At 39.5% G+C, this 20,771-nt stretch overlaps 1 protein-coding gene across 10 annotated transcripts in view; it reads left to right on the forward strand.

Moving 5' to 3' along the window:
• MAST4 (microtubule associated serine/threonine kinase family member 4) overlaps positions 1–20,771 on the forward strand; it is a 254,220-nt gene that overhangs the window by 68,740 nt on the left and 164,709 nt on the right. For 3 of the 10 annotated variants that reach the window (XM_015848587.3, XM_085528872.1, XM_015848590.3), the window contains exon 1: positions 15,365–15,517. The exons of 6 other annotated variants lie outside the window; for them this stretch is intronic. In XM_015848587.3, coding sequence (XP_015704073.3) covers positions 15,380–15,517 — 138 coding nt within the window. In that variant the 5' untranslated portion in view covers positions 15,365–15,379. Of the gene's footprint in view, positions 1–15,364; positions 15,518–20,771 lie in introns of those variants that run through there. One more of the 10 variants, XM_085528873.1, reaches the window with a different exon arrangement.

Consider the following 20,771-nt stretch of genomic DNA (forward strand, 5'->3'; position numbering starts at 1 on the left):
AGATGTGCCTCCTACAATTGAACTTCAGGCTTTTTTTTTTTTTTTCTTTCCTTCCAAGTATCAGTTATCCTGCTTTGTGCTTCTGCTTAAGGTTTTCAGAAGTGATAAAATCCAGCGTAACACACAATATACTTAATCTGCGTTTTTCTTTGAATAATTGGTGAATGTATTTCGTGTTGTATAAAAAAGCAAAAATATGTTATTAATAGATCACTCTCATCTGCCCTTTGGCTGATTATGAAAGCTTTGCCTTTTGATATCTGCTTTAGAGGAGAAACTTTATTTTTCCTTAAGGAAAACTTCTGGGTCAAAGATGACTGTGAGCATACAGTACTACACAGATACTCCTGTGATGGTTTTTAGGGTTATTCTGATATGTAGATGGCTGGTTTATCCACAGAGCTACCTGAAATAATATTTCAAGAACAACAAAATTTGCACTTGCAGATACAATTGTGATTCCTACTTGGTGGTGCTGCTTATTATCTCTGGCTCTTTGGGACAGATGTGATTTGTTGTATTGTGAAAATTAGCAATGAACCGAACAAACTAGCCTTTACAGATGGCTTATGCCCTTCCCCATTAAGCAGTGAAGTTATGCTTTGCCTAGGTATGAGTACAAGTATTTAGTGCTACTCAGCATGCTTTTTACCTCTTCTGTTTCTCTAAAAGAGGCAGACACAGAAAAACAACACCCAAGTTATTTCTGACTTATACAAAACAATGTAGGTCTGAATTTGCAAGCAACTGTACTTTGGTGTATTTGATTTTTGTTGTCAGTTTATGTGTGTGAATTTGTAAGAATGGTCTTATAGAAGCTGGAGGGTGGTAATTACACAAAGGACTTTTTTATAAGATGGGTTGCTAAAAGGAAACAAAACAAGAAATGTTCAGCGTCTATGAAAGGCAGTTTTACTTCTTCTGAAAGGGCCTTACCTCCTTCTTTCTTTTAAATAGTATAATACTGAAAATATGTGCCTTTGTTAAATATGTCATTAGCTTCAGCTAAACTGACATAATGTTGACAGTTATTATAAGAACTGTTTCAAAACTAATTATGCTAATTAGAATGTAACTACCAGTAATTGCATGTATTCAAACAGCACACCAACACCCTTTTGTGTGGCTTATTCCCCAGATGCAAGGCAGCTTGAGAAGCTGTGAATTTCTAGCTTAGGTAATAAATAAATTTGATTGAAAACAAATAAAATACATTCTTTAGAAACACTAATTGGTTAGATAAGTGAATGAGAGTATCAGTTGTGCTTGAACAAATGACATAATTTTAAAAGGGATCTTTATTTCATTTTAGAAATGTAGCAGATTCTTCAAATCATTCCTTGCATGGGTATTTAGTTTTATCTGCTAAATTTGAAGAGTGACTGATTTTGTTTTAAAATAAAATTATTAGAGAGCAACAAGAACCTGTGTCTGAAATTGAGGTTACTTCTAAATTTTAGCTCTTTCTGCCCAGCAATTCAGGTCTTCAGTGCTTGGTTATGTCTTTGAGCAGGTAGTGAATATTCTGCAAGGTAATAAGTACAAGGACTGCACTTCTAAGAAACTCAAATGAGATACAGTGGAGGTCTCTTAAGTAGCTAATCTTAGGTCTGTCGCTTATCTGAGTTCTCCCCAACATAGTTAAGAAGTTTTCAGAAGTACTAAGTCTGAATTGAGGAAGTTGTTTGAATGCTAAACTGTTGTATGGATCTGTAGCCTGCAGTGTCAGCTGAGCATGCTTTATGCTCTAGGCTTTTTGCTTGGTAGCTAAGCTGTTGTATAGATCTGTTGTATAGATCCATGTTCTTATTTCACTTAAAAAACAACTGGACATCAGAGTCTAATCACCAAGAGTCTTTTTAGAATGGAAAGTATTTATTCCTATGAAATGCTAAAATTGCCAAGTTATTATAGCCAGGTTTCTCTACTTCTGTTGCTTCTAGCATTTAAAACTAGAAAGTTGTTCTCCCTTGTGTATTTCATTTCAGCTACAACTTGCCCATGAATATGTATATTTCTTTATTGGTATTTGCCTTCTAACAAATTCTTAATTGCAGTTTTAATTCAGTAGTAAGTCCTAATTTGGTGGCAGAGAGAGGAAACTGAACAACCATCTTTGTAAACACTTCTATATATTGAGTATTTTTACACTGAGAAAGGCTGGAGTAGACCTGAACTAGAGCCATGGGACTGCTGACAAACGAATGCATGATCAGTTGATAGGGTGCACTGTTTCACACAGATGTCTCTTATTTTCTAGATTGTTTAGTATCTGAAGTATTCGCTGCTCATTGCAGTGTAAAACATATTTGTAGAGTCAACTGCTTGACAGAGCTCTGAGGTGTTTGATTCCTTTCCTAGATTCTCTCACTAAAAGTCTAGGCACAATTCATTCTGATGCTTTTCTTGCTCATTCTCTAAAACAGGGGTGATGACCACCAGTGTTAACTAGCTCAGGTAGACAGTTGTGGCTCTCTTGGAACTGAGAACACCTCTTAAGCTACACAATATCATTAGTTTAAAAAGTAAAAAATAAAATAAAATAGGACTAGTAAGTAAATGATAACCTCTTATAGAAGCCTGACCTAGTTTAAAATGTCTTTTAAGCAATAGCAAACATAACTTACAAGCATGCCCTCTGTGTAGAAATGGGTCTTCTCCTGTTAGCTTCTAAGCTTCCAGTTATTAGAATGCATTTGAGCTTAGGCTGGAGCTGAAATATTTTGCTCCAAGTAGTTTGGACACCTTATTAGAGGTGAATGTAAGTTTAGTCCTTTTCTGTATCATATTAGAATGTAGAAATCCAGTAGAGATTAAATGTGTATAGGAACAAGCAGTACATCCCTATTTTGCACATGAACACCGTGCTACTATTCTGCAGGCATCCCATATAATGATCTTTCTCCCTCACGAGAGACTTTCCCCAAACTGTGAGAAGGCTCACTACTTTTTACCTCCAGATAATGAAAAACCGAGGTCTGTTAAAATGATCTTCCGTAGCCTGCAGTGTCAGCTGAGCATGCTTTATGCTCTAGGATTTTTGTTTGGTAGGTGGGACCCCCAGTGTGGAAATCATTAAGGTGAAATGTAGTGCCTCGCCCCTAGAAGTGGATCTTATTACTGTGTCTTAGCATAACGCACTTGATAAAGGCTTAAAATTCTTGTTTGTTGTGACAGCTGAGTTATAATTATCTCTTGGGGAAAAAAAAAATCCAACCCCCTCAAAAAACAGTGGAAAGTACTGCAAAAATCAGGTCATGAACTTATATGCTGGTAAAATTATCCACTTGAGAAATGAGAGTATGGATGGTTTGCCAATAAACTATACAGCCAGAAGAAATTGATGTGTAATCAATTACATTATTTGATATTTGCATGCCTTTTTGGAAATTGTTTTTCAGCTTGCTTTTAGGGGATAACTGGGAATATAGTGGTAGTACTTTCTGTAACCCTCGCAGGGTTTTACTGGAGTGAAGATGGTAAAGGGTTTTAAAAGAGAGAGAGCTAGTAAACAGGATAAAAAGAATATGGGGAGCGGAGACTGGAAAAGTAACTGGAACCAGGATGGATAAATAAATTCAGTTATAATGCTGTCTCCCAATCCCCATCACAGAACCAGCAGAGAACTGTGTGGTGTAACTGATTGTCTAGTAAGTTATGATAGTTAAAACACTGATTCATGTATATGTTCTCCTTTGCTTCAGAAGTATGCGTTGGTATGCAGATTTGCTGTTGACGTTCTGATTTTTCTGTTCTCCAAGTACGTGATGAAATTTAAAACTCTTTACAGCTCTGGCTGTAAAGTGAATGACACAAAGAAGGCACCGGAAATAAAAACATGGGAAAATCTTGTTGTGTTGGGTAGTGGATATGCTTCCAGTGGCAGTCAGGATCTCAAGGTAAACTGAAAGATACTGATAACCTTAGATGTGGGTGCTCTGTGTGATGACTGTGTGAACAGCAGTAGGTTAGCTAGAGTTCTTATGGTGGACTCACAAGCTCTCTTCTGCTGTTCTTAGTAGTCATAGGAATTTGGTACCTATGTGTTGTTAGGATGAGAAAACTAATTGAATTCCTTAGAGGATAAGGTACTGCTCTACGGATCTCAGTTTTAATTGAGGCATTTATTGTCAAGAAACTTATTATCACTAGTGACTAATTATCACTGAAGAAAACCGGACTTCTGCTGTGGCTTCTCCATTTAACAGAAATGGAAATCCTGAAACTCTTTCTGAGCTTTCTCTTGAAGTTTGACCTGAAGTGGAGAACTTCGCTTGCAAGTTGATGCTTACATTGTGCTCAGTGTTTTGCTGTGGGGCAGTATCCTCAGATTGGGAGATAATTAGTATGGCAAACTTTTTGACTGATGTAGTAACATTTGTGTTTTCTTAGTCACTCTGTGTTTTCATGCCTATGGTACTTTGCAGAGTGATCGTAATGTAGCAGCGGATGTAAGCAGACAGCGTGGGAACAGTAACTCTCATCTCTCAGACTGAGTACTCCCATGGTTCTGATGATGGCAGTAACTCTCAAAACAAATAGGCTCATACAGAGAGACACAGCTGACTTACCGGCACCAGAGTGGGAGGGAAAAATACAGCTTATCCTATCTCTTAGAAATGGAAGTTCCTCCTGTTACTTTGCATACAAACAGAGGTGTATAGCTAGGATTTTTCTACAGGCATTTTTGAACTTATGCTGCAGAGCCTTATGCTGTGTGTAGTACGGTGAGTGAAAAATGACTTCAGCCTCTCATGTTAAGTTTCTAGGCTTAAGAAGCAAATACAGCTTTACTGAGTTAAAGTTGTAAGTGGGCTGACTGCCACAGTTTGGGCTTTGTGCATCTGGCTGGATATTTATATTTCTGGTTTTAGTTTGACTTATAAAAATATTCATGTGAAATCAGACATCCTGCTGTAAATTGACTTTGTCCCATGGAAGTGGATAGGAATGTGGACTTGGATCTTTTTTGTGTTGAATGACCTGTTGATGTCTATGCAAAACCTCCCACAATCAGATGCAGTAGTCACTTAAATTGTTCTATGTCTGCTCAGTCGAGACAGCCACTGTGTTTGTTCCACTCTTTGTACAGTCACAGTGGGCTGATGATTTTAGAGACGACTGTTTTCATCTTAGTAATGCTAGGAAATGTTCTGCTAGCTTTTCTTTATGCTTTTTCCTCTGAGCACAGTACACCCTGTGGTAATTTGTGTGCCTGTATTCAGTTGCATCATATTTTTTTAGTGTAGCAATAGTAAAATCATTGCATCTATTAAGATTTTTCTTCTCTTCTATTGTGTTATGAAAATCAAGAAACCTAGCAGAATACTCATGTTGACTTAGTGTCATTTGAGTAAACAATATAATAAGCAACAGGGGATTGGTTAACTGCTACTCTCTCATGAATACATTTAACCTCTTGATCATTGCTGAATATCTGCAATTATGTGCTGCTGTGGAAGATAGGATGTGGTCTGTTAAGTTCAGAAATGATGATTGGCTTTGTAGTGAACAGAAAAACTTCACATCAACATACAGCTAAGAGTGTAAGGAAAAGGCTGATCATGATTTCCTTAGTTGTGTTAGGTTATCTTTTCAAAAAATGAGTGAGAGTTGGTAGTAAGAAACAAAGTCGGATTAGAAGATTCTTTGCTTGAAATAAGGAAGGAAAGAGGGACAGCTGAAGTTAACAGGCAGCTAATTTACAACTTGGGCAGAGATGGATTTGAGTGTGTTTATAATTGTTTGGCCAGTAAAAGCAGATACAGGACAAACATCCCTAGCATGATGATGCTTTCCCATAAACCAACAACTGTGAATACATGTGTTTTGTTACGCTGTTTATACACACTCTTCTGCACATGGTACAAATTAAAACTAGTAATTTAGTAGCTCTAGTGATATGGTAAAACTGTAGAGCGCTCCTTTTGGCTGAAAATGTCCTTGGCTTGCCTGGTTTGTAATGGACAATCTTGGGCCCATGGGAGCCAGACTTTGGCAAAGTGCCTACCTTTTGAAGTAAGTCGAATGTTAAAACATTTAAGTACTATTCTCTAGTGAAGGAGGTTGCTTTTGTGAAGAAGAATGACCATGTAGTGGGTGGGAAGTGTTGAATCTTAGAGGGTAAGGAAAGGCAGAATTCATTAAGAAGAATTATGCATCCGTAAGTGAAAGTACATTACTACCATTATCTCTTTGATGAAATAATGAATTATTGGAAGAGTTAGGAAGCAAAATGAGGTGTTTTTTTTTTTTAAAAAAAACAACAAACAAGCAAACAAAAGTCTAGATGCATCTTTGTTCAGAGCTATTTAAAAATGAATAACTTAAATCCTTCCCAAGGTTAATAATTGAGTTCGAAATGCAGCTTGTCTATTCTTACTGTCTTCACATACAAACTTCCAAATATCAAGGAGGGATTATTCAGAGTGTAATTGCTATTGTTATTGTCTTACCGTGTGAATTTCTTTTAAGACTTTTCATCTTTTATTGGGTTCTTAATCTAAAATGTTCTGTTATGCTGACTGTTAGAAAATGGCAGTATTGTAAAATCAACTCAGAAGCTTCATTTTATTTTGTCTTTGAAAATTGAAATATAGCTAGATAGGCAGAACTGCAGACCCTGTGACCTAAAATGCAACCCCTCTGTGTTTGCAGTTCGACATTTCACAGGGGAATACCGAGACAAGTAGTTCTTTAATTTTTTAAAAGGAGAAGCACTTCCGTATGCATGTAATTCTTCAGTTCTTGTTGAAAAGAGGTCCATGATACAATATGACTGTATTAAAATGTGTCTGTGCTTTCAGAAATAAGTTATGGTTTGGGAATTCAGCAGGCTCAGTGACTTGATAGAACTGTTAGATCAGCTGTTTTGGGGACTTATTGCATTTTGCCATACTAAAGAACATAGTATTTGGTGCAAAAGGTGAAGTTATTAAAGCTGAAATAACAGTTGTAACCAGTGTTCTCCTGTGTGTTCTGTCCCTGAAAGGAAGGTTGATTACTTACAGCAGTTGTTTAAGAAACAAGTTTGCTTCTGTAACGATTATTTTTCTTCTGAGGTTTTTGTGACTGCCATGTTTTCTGAACCTGCTGGATGCCTGTAGAAGTGGGTTGATGCAGGTGGGATTTCGTCCAGTAGGTGGCATGAAAAACCCAGTGTGTACCTTTGTACTGCGTACCCCTTTAGTATGGCTGCTGTTAGGTGTATAATTGAGAATATTATTAAGCAAAAACCCTAAAATACAATCAGAGAAGTAAAAGTATTTTTAAAGAAACTGCTAAAATCAACTGTACTACTTTGTGTAACAGCCCCTACTCTGACCTGTGGCTTTCAACTTTAAATTCATTAACTCTAGGATTCCTGTAGGTCTCCCTTTTCATATGTGTTCTCTGAATAATGCACAATGGCTCAGGAGGACAGTAAGATCTCTCTTAGTGCATTGCTAGACTGTATTTCTGGAATGCTCTCATGGGTGCACAGCAAGCCTGGCATGACTGAGTATGTTTCTGTGCTGTGTAACAGATGTGGTCTGTGATGGTGAAGGGGAAGGAAAACTGGACAGCGCTGCTGATCCATTCAGCTTGTATTGGCTGAGAACCTTTAGTTCTGAAATCCAAAAGTTGTGTTGCTGTGTGTAAGTGGTAATAGAAGGGGATGTAGTAAAATACAAACTGATTTTGATTCTGTTGTCAGGCCAGCAGAACCTTCTCAGAGCTTCAGCTGGAGACTCATAGGAAGGAGAACCTAGAACATATCTGATGGGTGCAGTGTCTGGCTTTGTTCCTGGGGGATACAGCGTATCCTGTCAAACTCTGAAAAGGTTCCTTTCACATGAAGCATTTATTCCATCATTTTCAAGTCCACTGAAGGGATTCAGGGCAGATGTATGGAGATATAAATGGCATGAGAGTCCGCAAGGAAAGGAGAACTGGAGATGAGTCACCTCTATGTTTACTGTGATGCTGCACTTACTGAGAATTTTTTGTTGCTTAAAATAGAAAATACAAACTCTCTCTGGCTGATCTAGTTCTAAAATGATTTCTTAGCTTTTAATGATATGTTGAGTTTATTATTAACAGCCTGCATACTGAAAAGAGCGTCCTATTGAATTACACGGAAGATTATTGGAATGCTTCTCAGCTTTCTAGTTGACATATTTGATGCTGGAGAAAAAAAAAAAGTGATTTAGTAGTGAAAGGTCACATTGTGTTTAATGACTTCTAAAGGATTAAATCTTGTGATCTAGAACTAATTTAGGTAGCTAAAACTTCTTGAATATATTGAATACATTACTATGTATTATGTATTTTCTGTGCTGAAATTGAGTATATAATGATGAGAGGTGAGTAGTGTATGGTTAATGTATGAAGAGATGTTTAGTTTTGGTTCTTATGGAAACTGTCACTGTCTGACATGAAGAATACCAGAATTAGAACAACATGGAGCAAACGTGAGAATTTTTTGAATTTACACTTAATTCTGATATGATATGCTCAGATTTGTAGCAGTAAAGCCATGTGAATGAAATACTGTAACTGTGACACTTTTAATATTAAAATGTGTATTGTTTAGAATGCATAGAATTCTGTATGAATTATTATGCTTTACCAGTAGTAAATTACATCATTATGAGTATTAGTTGATTCTATTAGAATTAATTAGCTTCTCTGGAATGCAGTGTATTTCAATGTTATCCTGATAATTCGTTAATTAATAATTAATATCTTAATTTTAAACAATGCACCTTAAGCTCCTTACTCTCTAAAATGGGAGAATTGCTTTCCCTGTTCTCTTCAAGTTCAAGTGATACCATTTCACAGCTTTTATGGTAAATGAGATCTTGGAAAATAAATCATGAAAACCAAGTGCTGGATTTTTATTACCATGCTGAGATCATTTGGGATAAAGCTGGCCTATGTTTTCTTGCTGATTGAATATTTTAGTTGAAATATTCTTTCCTGTTAACAGCTAAATGAACAAGGCTTCCTATGTCTGTGCAAGGGTAAGTCCTTGGTGTGCATAGTGCTGAGCTGCGTGATGGTCAGCAGGTCTGTTCTCATTGCCTTGGAGGAGTATGCTCCTTAAAGTGCATTGTGCCTTTACCTCAGTGACAGCTTCAGTGTTGTCTGCCAGTCTTGCCTGCCAGTTTTGATGAGGCAACTTACTTCCAGTGCTGTAGCCAATTTCAGTGACACTTTATGGAGCAACAAGGCTTTTGGAAGTTGAAGGATCCAGAGGCAGATACTGTGTTGTCACTGGCTATTTTCCTTAGGAAACAAAACATTGCTGGAAGTCTGCAGCATTACATTGAAGAAAACTCTTTGGGAATGTGACAGGAGGTAGTGATGCCGTAGGTTTCTGATTTCTGTAAAGTGGCTGGGTGTTGGTCTCTTTAAAGTTCTTAGAAGGTTAGCTTGATTTAGCTGCACAGCAGTTTGCACCCCACTGCAAGTGCACATCTTCCAGCTCCTGGTATCATACCTAGCTTTGGCTTTCGTGCTTCCTGTTTGCAAGATTGAATGTTAAACCTAAGCTCTTAGACACCATTCTAATTTAAATGCTACCTTTTAGAAAGATGACTCTAATGTATATATATATGAGAGGTTTTGGTTTTCCTCATCATTTATTATATATATATATATTATATATATCATTTATTATATGTATATAAATGATATAATATATGTATATATATCATTTGTTATATATAATATATAATATATAATATATATATATAAAATATAATGTTATATTATATATATAACAAATGATATATATACATATATATCATTTATATACACATAATACATAATAATAAATTTTATATATATATATATATATATATAATAAATGATGAGGAAAGCCAAAACCTCTCATATTTTAGTGGAAAAAAATTCAGAACATTTCTTCTCTGAGTTCGAGTAAGTGTATGCTGCTCCCCTGGAGAGCTTTGTGTTCTTTTTTCAGTATAATTTTTCTGAATTTTTGGGTGATATAGACAAATGTAGTACTGCTGTATAGGGTGTCCTTTTCATCTCTGAAGTACATCGTAAAACACAGTAGGTAAATTCCTGTAGGAACTGAAAGCTATTTTCAGAATACTACAAAACAGAAATGTCATCTCTGTTTTTGTGTTGGTTTTTTTTTAATTTTATCTATTTATTTATTTATTTATTTTTATTTTTTAACCAATATGCAAAGTAGGAGAATTATTTGCTTTAATCTGTCTTTAAAAGTAACTTCAAAATGCTTCAAAATACAGTTTTTGTGTGTTTGAGAACTTTGAGACCTACAACGTGTCTTCCGAAGAAGTAATCAAAGTAGGATCCACCTCAGGGAGACAGTCAGAGATATTGCCAGTATTTGATTCACACTTCATTGGTAGTGGATAGGAAGCTACACTGCCACAGTTGCTGGAAGGCTTTGGAGAGTCAGCCCTGAAAGATTCCTGGAAAGCTTCATGCTCTCCTGAGTTCACAAGTGTCAGTGGTTATATGCTACGAGGGAGATGAGCAGCTACTCATTTACTGAAGCTTGAATGTCAGTAATCTCTTATACCATTAAGTGAACCTTTGTTTGAGCTTAGACCAGAGTGCTATTTTCAGTGTTCCATTGTTGTTATGCATTGTAAAAACTGTATTGTAAATCTGCTGCAAAGCTGCTGTGATTGTGCTTCACTCTGAGATCAGGCTGAAAGTCTTTGGCTTGAGGGATGAGCTCACTGAACTCTAAAGCTGTAGGTAGCTTGATGCAGCCTTGGGATTCTAGTTTTAAGATAAAGGCTGTATTCCAATACTGCTTATACAATCAATCAGTGTTTCAGTTTTCATTTTGTTCAATTCTGTAGGTAGCTTTATAGCATTTTTATTTGTAACTCTTCTTTTTTATTTAAACTCATTCATTGTTCATACTAAGCTTGTTGCACTGTGAGGTGTGGAAATGTATGTGAAGTAAATATTTGAAGAGCATTTATGAGTTACAGAAATCTTAGCTGAGCCTTCCAGGATAGTAATTCGTAGTGCCTGGTGAAGCTGTCCAGCTGGTGTGCGAAAATAAACCAACAGAAAGGTGCATGTTTTTCTGTTTTGGTGATGTAGGAAGACAGTTGCTGCCTGGGAGCTGGTGGGAGACCATTTGCAAGGAATCTTTATTTCCTGCCTCTAATTTGGTTTCCTTTTCAGTGCACTGGGTTTGTTTTTTTTTGTTTTTTTTTTTTTTCTTTTTTCTGGAGGGGGCAAGGATCTTTAATGGAGTGGTGGAGACTGATAGTAAACCACATTTCTCTCCTAACTCTTTTCAGTGCCTTATCTCAATAATATACATGTATCTATATTTTAAAAATTATTTCCTACATCTTTTTGTGCTAGGTGTGTGTCAGCCATATCCAGCGTCATGTGCTGCTGCAATTCCTTTGGCAGAAGACCTTTAAGAATTCAAAGCTGGTTCTTAAAGCCTGACCTTTTGTGATTAGAATGATAAAATAATATTTGTGTATTGATTTGCAGTGATGTGAGGAAGACTATTTATAGAAAATGTGGATGAAGACCTTCAGCTCTGCTATGTGTATTAGGTCTAATGTGATAAATGGGTTTTCTTGTGCGCACACATTGCAGACAAATACATGTGGCTGACAAGTTGACTCTAGCTGCTTTTGTTTGCCCTTACACATGCAGAAGCAGCACTGGTATGTGCTGGTTTCAAAAGCATAACTACAGCCTCCAGTAGAACACACTCCGGGGTGGTTCATTTCTCTCTTCTCAGTGTCCTTAGAGGAAAGTTGCATAGGAATTAGTGTTAAATGCTTGCAGATTTTTCCATTCCTGTACCTGTGAAAACAGGTATCTGCAGCGATAGTGTGTGCATTTACCTGGACTTTTGAAAATATGGCACAATATTTTAATTTTGCTACTAAGAATCACGTGAATAGCTTGTCAATGAATTATAACACAATCAGAAGCTGCTGCTGCTGCTTCTTTTTTTCTTTAACCAGAGCTGGGAAACACATTCTTGTGGGTTGCAAGTTCCCTTTCTTGTGGGCTGCAAGTTTTCAAAAGTCAAAGCAGTTATTGGACTGGTCATTTTCTGTTCTGAGCTTTAGATTTTTTACATTTGGGAGGGAAATAACTATTTAAAAAATTTAGTGGTGGTGTTTTCATGTTGTAGAGTACATAAGGTATAAAATACAGCCCTGGCAGAGACCGATTCAGAGGGCAGAGCACAAGTGAGTTGTTCCATGATGCATAATAAATGCAATTTATCAGATGCTGCCCCCATGTGTAGTGTGAAAGTGGCAGCCCCACACTGGATATGCGTATTCATTAAACTGAATCTCCACTGTGAACCTTGAATTAATGCACCTATTTTCACATGCCCCATTTTTATTTTTAAATGAAATCATTTCAGTTATCATGGTAATACCCGTATTTTCTCAGAAAATAATATTGACTGACAGGCCTAAGTGAAATAAGGCGATGAATTCAAAAAACAACAACTTAGTGAGGAAATAAGCTAATTCTGTGCAATTGTACTAAAAATTGTTACCACATTTCTATTGAGCTTTAAATAGATGTGTACTCATTGGTTTGAACCTAAGCTAGCTGAAATATTCTTTGTAATTCTTAGGAAAAATGCTGCATTTGTAGGGAAGAAAGCTTTCTGAAAATATTGTTGTAAAGTAATTTTGCCTCCTTGGACAGGGCAAAACAGTTTTCTTCTTCAAATACTATATATGTGTACAGTTTTGTCATGCATGTGTGCCTTTCTGCAACAGTTGATGTGAAGGACTCTGTAAATATTATTGTTAAAATGTTTTTAAGAACACATTTTGTGATTTTTCTTCTAAACCATAACTTTTTAATACCTGAAGCTTTCTATCACATTTTCATTTTCCATTCATTTTACTGAAATAATTAGCTGGAAAGTGATGAGATTCCAGGCAGGAATAGCGAGCCTAATGCTATTGCAAACACATAGGTTTATTTTTGGTAGTATATGAGAAGGTTCACAGAGTGAGAGAATATTCAGTTAATGCTTGCCTTATGAGATGCAGCGTAAGCTTGGGAAAATGTCACTTCTGGAATTGACAGCAATTGCATTTGCAATGAAAGGCAATTTTTGTACATTTCCAGTTGGGATTAGTTTCATCTTGCACTGGTAGGCAGTCTTCTCTTTGTTCTGTTTTCCTTCCTTCCTTCCTCCCTCCCTGTGTTACCTAGGTCAATTAAAAAATGATCCCTAGTTTCTTGCAGTACAAAGTAGTACTTGTGCTCTGTAGCTGGAATGCTTCATGGAGAGGAGTTCTTAATTTTGCCTGATTGTAATTCTTTCTGTAAGTTATCCACGTCCACAACTGGACAATCTGTGATGTGTAAGATTTGTGTTTAGGTTGTGGACCATTTGCATCTCTGGCTATCAGTGATATGTGACTTGGTGCTGTGATTTTTTTGTGCTGTTGCTTTTTGAGTAATAAATCTGTAGAATTTATCGTGCCTTGCAGACCTCTCAGCCAGATGGGAGAGTGCTTTTCATTCATGTATCTATATTATGTATATTTAGATTTGCTAAAATCATTGATTAAAAAAAAACCAAAAAACAAAAAACATTTAAGACTTCAGCATTCTTCACCTCTGGAGGAACCGATAAATCATGTGGTGGGAGGTTTTTTCTATTCTGGTAATTGAAATAGAGCTTATTTAAAAACATATGCAGGATTGCATGCGTAAATGCAAACAGCCTTGCCCCTCAACCCTGTGGTGTGCCTCGAGGGACAGACAGTACCCTTTTCCCTCTCACTCTTGAAATGTGACAATGTGGCCATTACCCCGTATTCATTTGTGCTATCCTCACTGAGAACAACGCAGTATTTGAATTGTTACTTGTTTGCCTGCATAGTCTTTGGAAACAGAGAAGTACTGAAACGTTGGGGTGTGTGGATCCTGAATGATGGGGAGAAAATTTTAAGGCATTAGTAACAGAGAAAGAGATGATGGCTTGTTTTTGAATGGAAGTAGAGAATGATGATGGCATTAGGAGGAGTTGAGAGGAGATGTGCCATCTCCTTAGCGTGACTCCAGTTTTCCTTTCTTCATGACAGCAGCTGAGGAATCCCAGGCATCCTTCAGTTTGGTTCTCCAAACCTGAAAGTTTTCCTCTAGCTGCAGCATGCTGCTTAAAGACAGGTTGTGTTTCAAAATGAAATGAATTCAGGAAAGTCATGTATCCTTTGTTATGGAGAAGGTCAAACCCCATGGTCAGAATTCTCTCTCCTGTCCAGTCAGTGCTTTTCATTGCCTAGTTCTCCCTCTTGTGGAATTAGTCCGAGCAGTTTCTTTATGATCCGAAGTGCAGCTCTGATCCTGGAGCTGACACTGGTGATGGGAAGTTTTGAGCCACTGACCTGATGCTGTGGGTGTGTTTTGGGCTGGAGGCTGGGAGGGGAAAATGCCCCCAGACAATGTCACTGTAACTGATAAAAAAGGACTTTTTCCCCTGATAATGTAGTTGCAGATATAAGAAATAGGCACCCTAATGAAAAAGCTGAAATGTTCTCACTTCTTTTAAAGGTGAAAAGCAAGAATATTAGTGCATTTCAGTCGTATGGAGAAAAGCAGAGGTGGGCAAACACGGGAGCCTCTTCTCTGTGGTTCTTCACATAAGCTGTTACTGCTTGGCGTTATCTTCTCAGCAATCCTTCATTTTCGTTCCAAATGTTTTTGCCTCTAGCAGGTTTCACTGCTGTGAAAGGTACATGGGCTGCTTCTCAAAATGATGCCGTCTGACAGGAAATCAATACTTTTTTTTTCATACTAGATTTAAGGGCGTGATTGTCATAATCCTCATCTTAGGCCGTTAATAGGTGAATGCAACCTTGATTTCGATCTCCATTTATATCCTTTAGTAAGAAATGCACTGAAGTACATTGTCTGCGCCCCTGCCTGCTGCTCTCCATCAGTGCTGTGGGGTGCGCTGTTCTCGGTGGGAAGAGGACTCGTGCCTGCAGGTGTAGCTGTGTGTGTGTGTTTCAGATGGATGTTGCTCTAGTTGGATTCTGCTGGAGTCCTTTGAAGGATCAGACTTTTGAAAGTCGAGAAATCCCTTAAGCCACACGATTGGGATGCGACTGTGGGAAAAGCAATCCCTCTTTCGATGAAGTTAGCGGGTTCTGTTACATACAGAGAAGCTGAGGTGGGGTCGGTGCCATTTTCCAGACGTGAGCAGGAGTGCCGTGGTCCTCGCTGTATCAGCCGTGGTGTGGCGGAGCTGTGGAGCGGCGCCCCTCGGTCCGTGTGATGCTCGGGCTGCTCGGGCTGCCCCGCCGGCGCCGCTCTAAGTTGCCGAGGTGCACAACTCGCCGGGCCATGTGACCGCTGGCCGCCAATGGGCGGCGCCGTGATGTCAGCGCTCGGCAGCTGCAGGGATGCGGAGCGGCGCGCGGTGCCGGGGCAGTCCGGCGGGGCCGGCCGGCGGGGCGGCAACATGGACGCGCCGGGCATCCTGCGCAGGAGGGGGCTGCAGGTAGGGCTGCTCGTAGGGCTATAGGTGGGGCTGCACGTAGGGCCGCTCGGGAGCCGCCCTCACCTGCCTGTAGGCTCGGGGGCGTGCCGCGGGCCGCGGACACCTGTGGGCGGGAGGCGCGGCGGAGTTGGGCTCGCTGCGGCGCGGTGCCGGGGAGAAGGCGGCCGCTCCGCCCCTGCTGCCGCCGCACGAACGTGGCGGAGGTGTGGGGGAAAGCGTGGCCGTGAGGGGGAGAAAGTTTTGTCCGCCGTCGGGTTCCCGGCTCGCTCGGCTGGTCACCGCCCCGGGAGAGCGGTCCGAAAGTCGGGGAGATGTCCCCGCAGGCAGCTCGGCGTCGGGCTGAGCACGGCGGGCACACGGGGCGCTGCGGGCCGAGCACCAGCAGCAGCAGCAGCAGGAGGAGGGTCGCCCCCCGCACCGCTCGCTCTAGCCCATTGTTCGGGGAGCTCCTCCGCTCCGGTCGCGCTCGGCGATGAATGTGCTTCCTCTCTTTTGTTTTCCTTCACATCCGCAGGGTTTCAGTGGGAGCAGGCAGGAAAGGAAAGGCTCCCTGTGGCTGGGAGCGATATTCTTATAGGCAGCGTAGAACGGCGCGTAAGGCGTAAAACGTGCTGAAGTTGCGAAGTTGCGGGGCTCCCGCACCCGCCCGCTCCGCAGTTCCAACTTGGTGCCCGTCACGGGGCGCTTCCTGTCGGGCGGGCGGAGGGCTGCAGCCTTTGGGCCGCGTCCTGCGGCAGCACGGGCAGCGCCGTGGGAACACGGCGTTAGGGACCCGCTGTCCGCTCCCGGACTCGTGTGCGAGAGCATTCCTTCGTAGGGGAACTCCTGTGGTAAAAGCACTCCGCGATGTTAATCCCTTAAGTCCTAAATCCATTCTGTTAGTTGATTGTACGGCAGAATGGACAATCTCGGCTGCAGGTTGGGAGTGCCAGTGCCAGCTTTTAAAGGGGGATTTAAAAGTTTCAAGAGGTAGATCTTTACAGCGAGACCGGATTTCCTTTTCCTAAACCTTCTTTAATCCATTGAGTCGTGTAAACCGGATTTCTGCCCTTTGACAAGAATCGAATGGCAGTCTGTTCTGATTAGGGGATAATGTAAAAACTTGATGTGGAACCTATTGCTGAGTTCTGCAAGCTACTCCTTTTGAGGGAGTTCTCTTTGTTTCTGTCTCCTGCAATTTAGATAAGTAATCCTGATTGGATACCAAGAATATTTTATAGAACGACTGCTTGTTCCTACAGGTGCTCTGGTGATCATTTCATAGTATCGAAAGCCGTATCATGAATAACTGCAGTACCAGAAAGATCCCATTCACACACACAATGAATGCAGTAATTTTAAAAGATTGGTACCTCATGTCTGTCATTAGAGTCTGATTCCGGGATGGGAAAAAACAGCCAGTGCTCAGAAGTGTACGGGATGAAATACAGTCATCTAGGAGAAGATGGAGAGGCTGAGATCCAATTTGCACTGAAATTTCATTTGTTAGTCCTTCAAGTAAAGCGGTTTTCCCATTGTCCTCTCACTCCCTGTCCTCTGTTCCTCTGCTTTTTTCACCTTCCATCTGTTCGCGTGGTTAGCCTGGAGACTGGTATGATGAATTTGCAAGCTGGAGAGCAGATCATATGACCTGATACAGAATGCAGTCCCTGTTTAATTCTCCTTAGTAAATACTGATTAGATGAAGTCCCTGAGTTGGCTCTTTGATTGACATTTGACCTTCTCAGTCCAAAGTAATGAATTGGTTACTTTGTAGTAGTAGTAGCGTGGATTCTTACTGGCTTTTTTTTTTCTTTCTTTCTGCCTTTTCCTTTTTTTTCCTTGCTGTTGTTGTTAAATAAATCTTCTACCATAATATTGTTCTGTAGGATTAACCTATGTATCTTTTGTCTGCTCTTCTTTTTCATATGTTACTGAGCCTTTCCCTTAAAGGCTGCGGAGAATGCTCAGAGTAGGATTTATTTTTTTATTTAAATAAGAAGCCTTCTGGGTTAAGACTATTCTGAAGAAGCTATAGCCAATGACAGGTTGACTAACTTTACTTCATAGGACTTTGTAACTTCTTTGGGATAGAAATAGAAATGCTGTAAGAAGATAAACCTGCTTAAAAGCAGTGTGCTTCCTTTGTTGAAGCACACAGTGCTCCGACGTGTGGGGCTTTTGATAAACTAGCAATACAGCATAGAACAGTACATACTTAAAAGTCAGATTTCTGCAATTGCCCTTTTTTTCTATTTGCACGCAGTTTTCTTCAAAGCCTGGTTTACAGGACACACAAACCATTTCCTTTTAGATGGGAAACTGATGTAGTTGTGTTTGATGCCATGTACCATCATGCTGTGTTTAAAAAAAGCCAGGAAGCAGCTTGAACTGAATCTCAAAATATAAGCTGTAAGTAAATATGCAGACTTGGGTAAATCTTGTTTTGGGTTGATCTGTGAAGGTTTCTCCAGTGCTTAGGCTTTGAAGAGAAACCAAGCCCTTCACTTATTGCAACCTGAGTAGGTACTCCTAGTCCATTCTGCTACAAGTTCTTTCTTCAAGTCATTACTTGTTTTGGTTTTATTCAGAGAAAAATTAAATCCCCTCAATACAGAGCTCTGTTGCATTTACTTGTTTTCAGAAAGCAAGTTTTTATGAAACATCCTCTTTATCTTTAATTACAAAGAACAGGTTTTATTTGAAGGAAGAGGAGAAAATAGCTTCTGAAATTCTAAGTATAACTTAGCATGGATTGAAATAGGATTTTTTATCCAACTAAATAATAAAAATGAAAGCAGCTAATTACTTACTCATCCTTCTTCACAGGTCTTGACTATATCCTGCCAGGGCATTACATTTCATCTTTCTTCCATGTCTTTGTCTGGTAGGCATTGGTCTGAGGTGGTATGTTTTATAATGCCTTAAACGAAAGCTCCAAAATCCAGTGATGGTGTGTGCAGGTAATATGCTGTTCCTGCAGGCACTTAGAGGGATATGGGAATGTGGGAGGAATTCTGCTGCCAGATGCAAATGGCTTTAGTCCTGTTTCTAGAGCTGAGGAAGATTTTTCTTTTGTGAACAGATGTGCTGGATGCTTCAGGCCTTCCCTTTCCTTTTTGCTAATTTCATTTCTGCCTCTGAAGTGGTTAGTAAGCAGCATCTTGTAAATCCTTGGGTAATTACATGAGGTTTTTTTGTCAGACTTTTAGAGAAATTGACCAACAGCAAATAAATCAGCTACATGTGGAAATTCCCAAATGTCAAAGACAAGACTGCATTGATTTGCTTTCTTGTTCACAAGTATGTATTTTCTTCATAAACACTGGAAAATTTTCACAGGTATGTAAGGCTTCTGTAATTTGGGGTGACTGAATTACATTAAGTTTGCCTAGTTAATATTACGTATGACACGGAAAAAATCCAATTGAAATACTATTGTACTTCACACACAAATTTTTTGAGAATGGGTTGAAAAGAATTTCGTCCTTAATTCAGAGCCATTGCTGTAGAAATGGAAGCAGACAGTGTGAATGAAAGTGCAGTGCAAACACAGGGTTGCATTTCTTTGTTAACTGGTGACTCTGTGCAAATTCCATGTCTTGCTAGCAAAGATTGCGAGGGGAAGCGTGACTGTGGCTTTGGTGATTTCTCTACTTCACCTCTGATACAGGGAAATATTTGGCTATTATAAGCACTCTTAGAAGTACTCTACTCAAAATATCTAGTCCTTTGCAAAACAGAAAATGCTGGAATTATTTTTTTCCCAGGTCCTTACTTATTGGCTTTCTTAAAAATGTGTTCCAAGAAATTAAACAGAAGGGAAAGGAATTACCTTATCTATGGCTCCTTAGATGATGTGTCTTTTTGGGAGTAGGAATCTGCATGAAAATAATTCTGAAAGAATCGATACATGAAATAGAAAGTGCAGCTGGGAAGCTATGTCCCATGGAGGAATAAGGGATTTATCAGTGAGGCTGTGACCATCTCTTGAATGTTGTTCATGTAGTGTGCTGGGAAGAATTCTGGTGATAACTGGAGAACATTAGTTGGACTGTGGCTTCTGTTGCAGACTTAAGATTGGAAAAATAAAGCTTACATTAGGCTCTGGAAAGGCTCTATGTGTTTTTCACTGGTTTGAATGCTGTGTAACAGTTCTCTGTTGCACTAGATGAGAAGCTTGCGAGTTTGACTTCATAGGTGTCTCTGCCTCTTATTGAATGTGAGGAAGGGGGAAAAATGAATCTGTGGGGGGATGTGGAACCTGATGCAAAAGCAATGAATGATCAAAACCAGAAAGTGACCAGGCTTTACAATTTGCATTTTCTAGTAGATTCCAATGAATCGAGGGTCTCTTCTGGCATTGTGCAGGAATAGCTTTGTGACTGTTCTCTGCATACGTCCTTGGTAGTTGGGTCCAGTCTTGTGTAACACACTGTTGCTTGGTAGATGGGTCTAGTCTTGTCACTGTTGCTTGAAGGGCTGAATCTGTGAGGTAGTGCTCAGAACAACTTAAATTGTGACTCTTTTGTTCTTGATTTATGAGGTATAGACAAACTATTCAGTGATTGGCTGGATAAAGTAAAATAAAAAATGAAACATTTACCAAGGAATACGATATGAATATATATGTATTTCCTGACAAAACCGTCTTTATTTTTAAGTTACGGTAGGGTCAGTGGTAGAAAGCGGGTTGTCTCGACTCTGTTCTCATTATGTGTACAGGATTGAAAGGCTTTTTGCATACTTAAATAGTGATAGATGGTGATAGCTGTGTTTAGCTAGCAAAAGCCGTTGAGAGGAAACACTGATCTAAAGAATGCTCTTCCTTTTCTTGTTATCTGTCACGTCTGTGGACCTAACAAAGTGTACAATCACTTGATCAGCTAATTCCCCTCTGTTCTCCGGGCATTCACGCATTGTTAGATGTTTACATTGTGACATCAGGTCCCTCGAAAAGACCTTGTGTGTCAGAAGTTTTGCTGTTTGAGCAGTGAAAGCTTTTCTGAAAGGGTTAACTATTCTGTCTTTGCTTCTCTTGACGTTGTGCTCATTTTATTTTAGGGGCTTAAGTAAGTAAATAAATAAGCAGCCCTGCTTGCTGCATTCAGAGCTAAAATATTTGGCAGGAAGCCACATTTGGTGTCTGCAGCCCGTATCTCACTTCTGTCCAATGCCTTTTGTTTATTGCAGTAACGTTTCTTGATAATGTCTACAGTATGACACCAAGCTGACTGACTGGTTTGTATTAGGTTTGGAATGCAAAGTGTAGACT

This window comes from Coturnix japonica, chromosome Z (genome assembly GCF_054131305.1).
Source record: "Coturnix japonica strain WE chromosome Z, WE-NBRP24, whole genome shotgun sequence".
Classification (NCBI taxonomy): domain Eukaryota; kingdom Metazoa; phylum Chordata; class Aves; order Galliformes; family Phasianidae; genus Coturnix; species Coturnix japonica.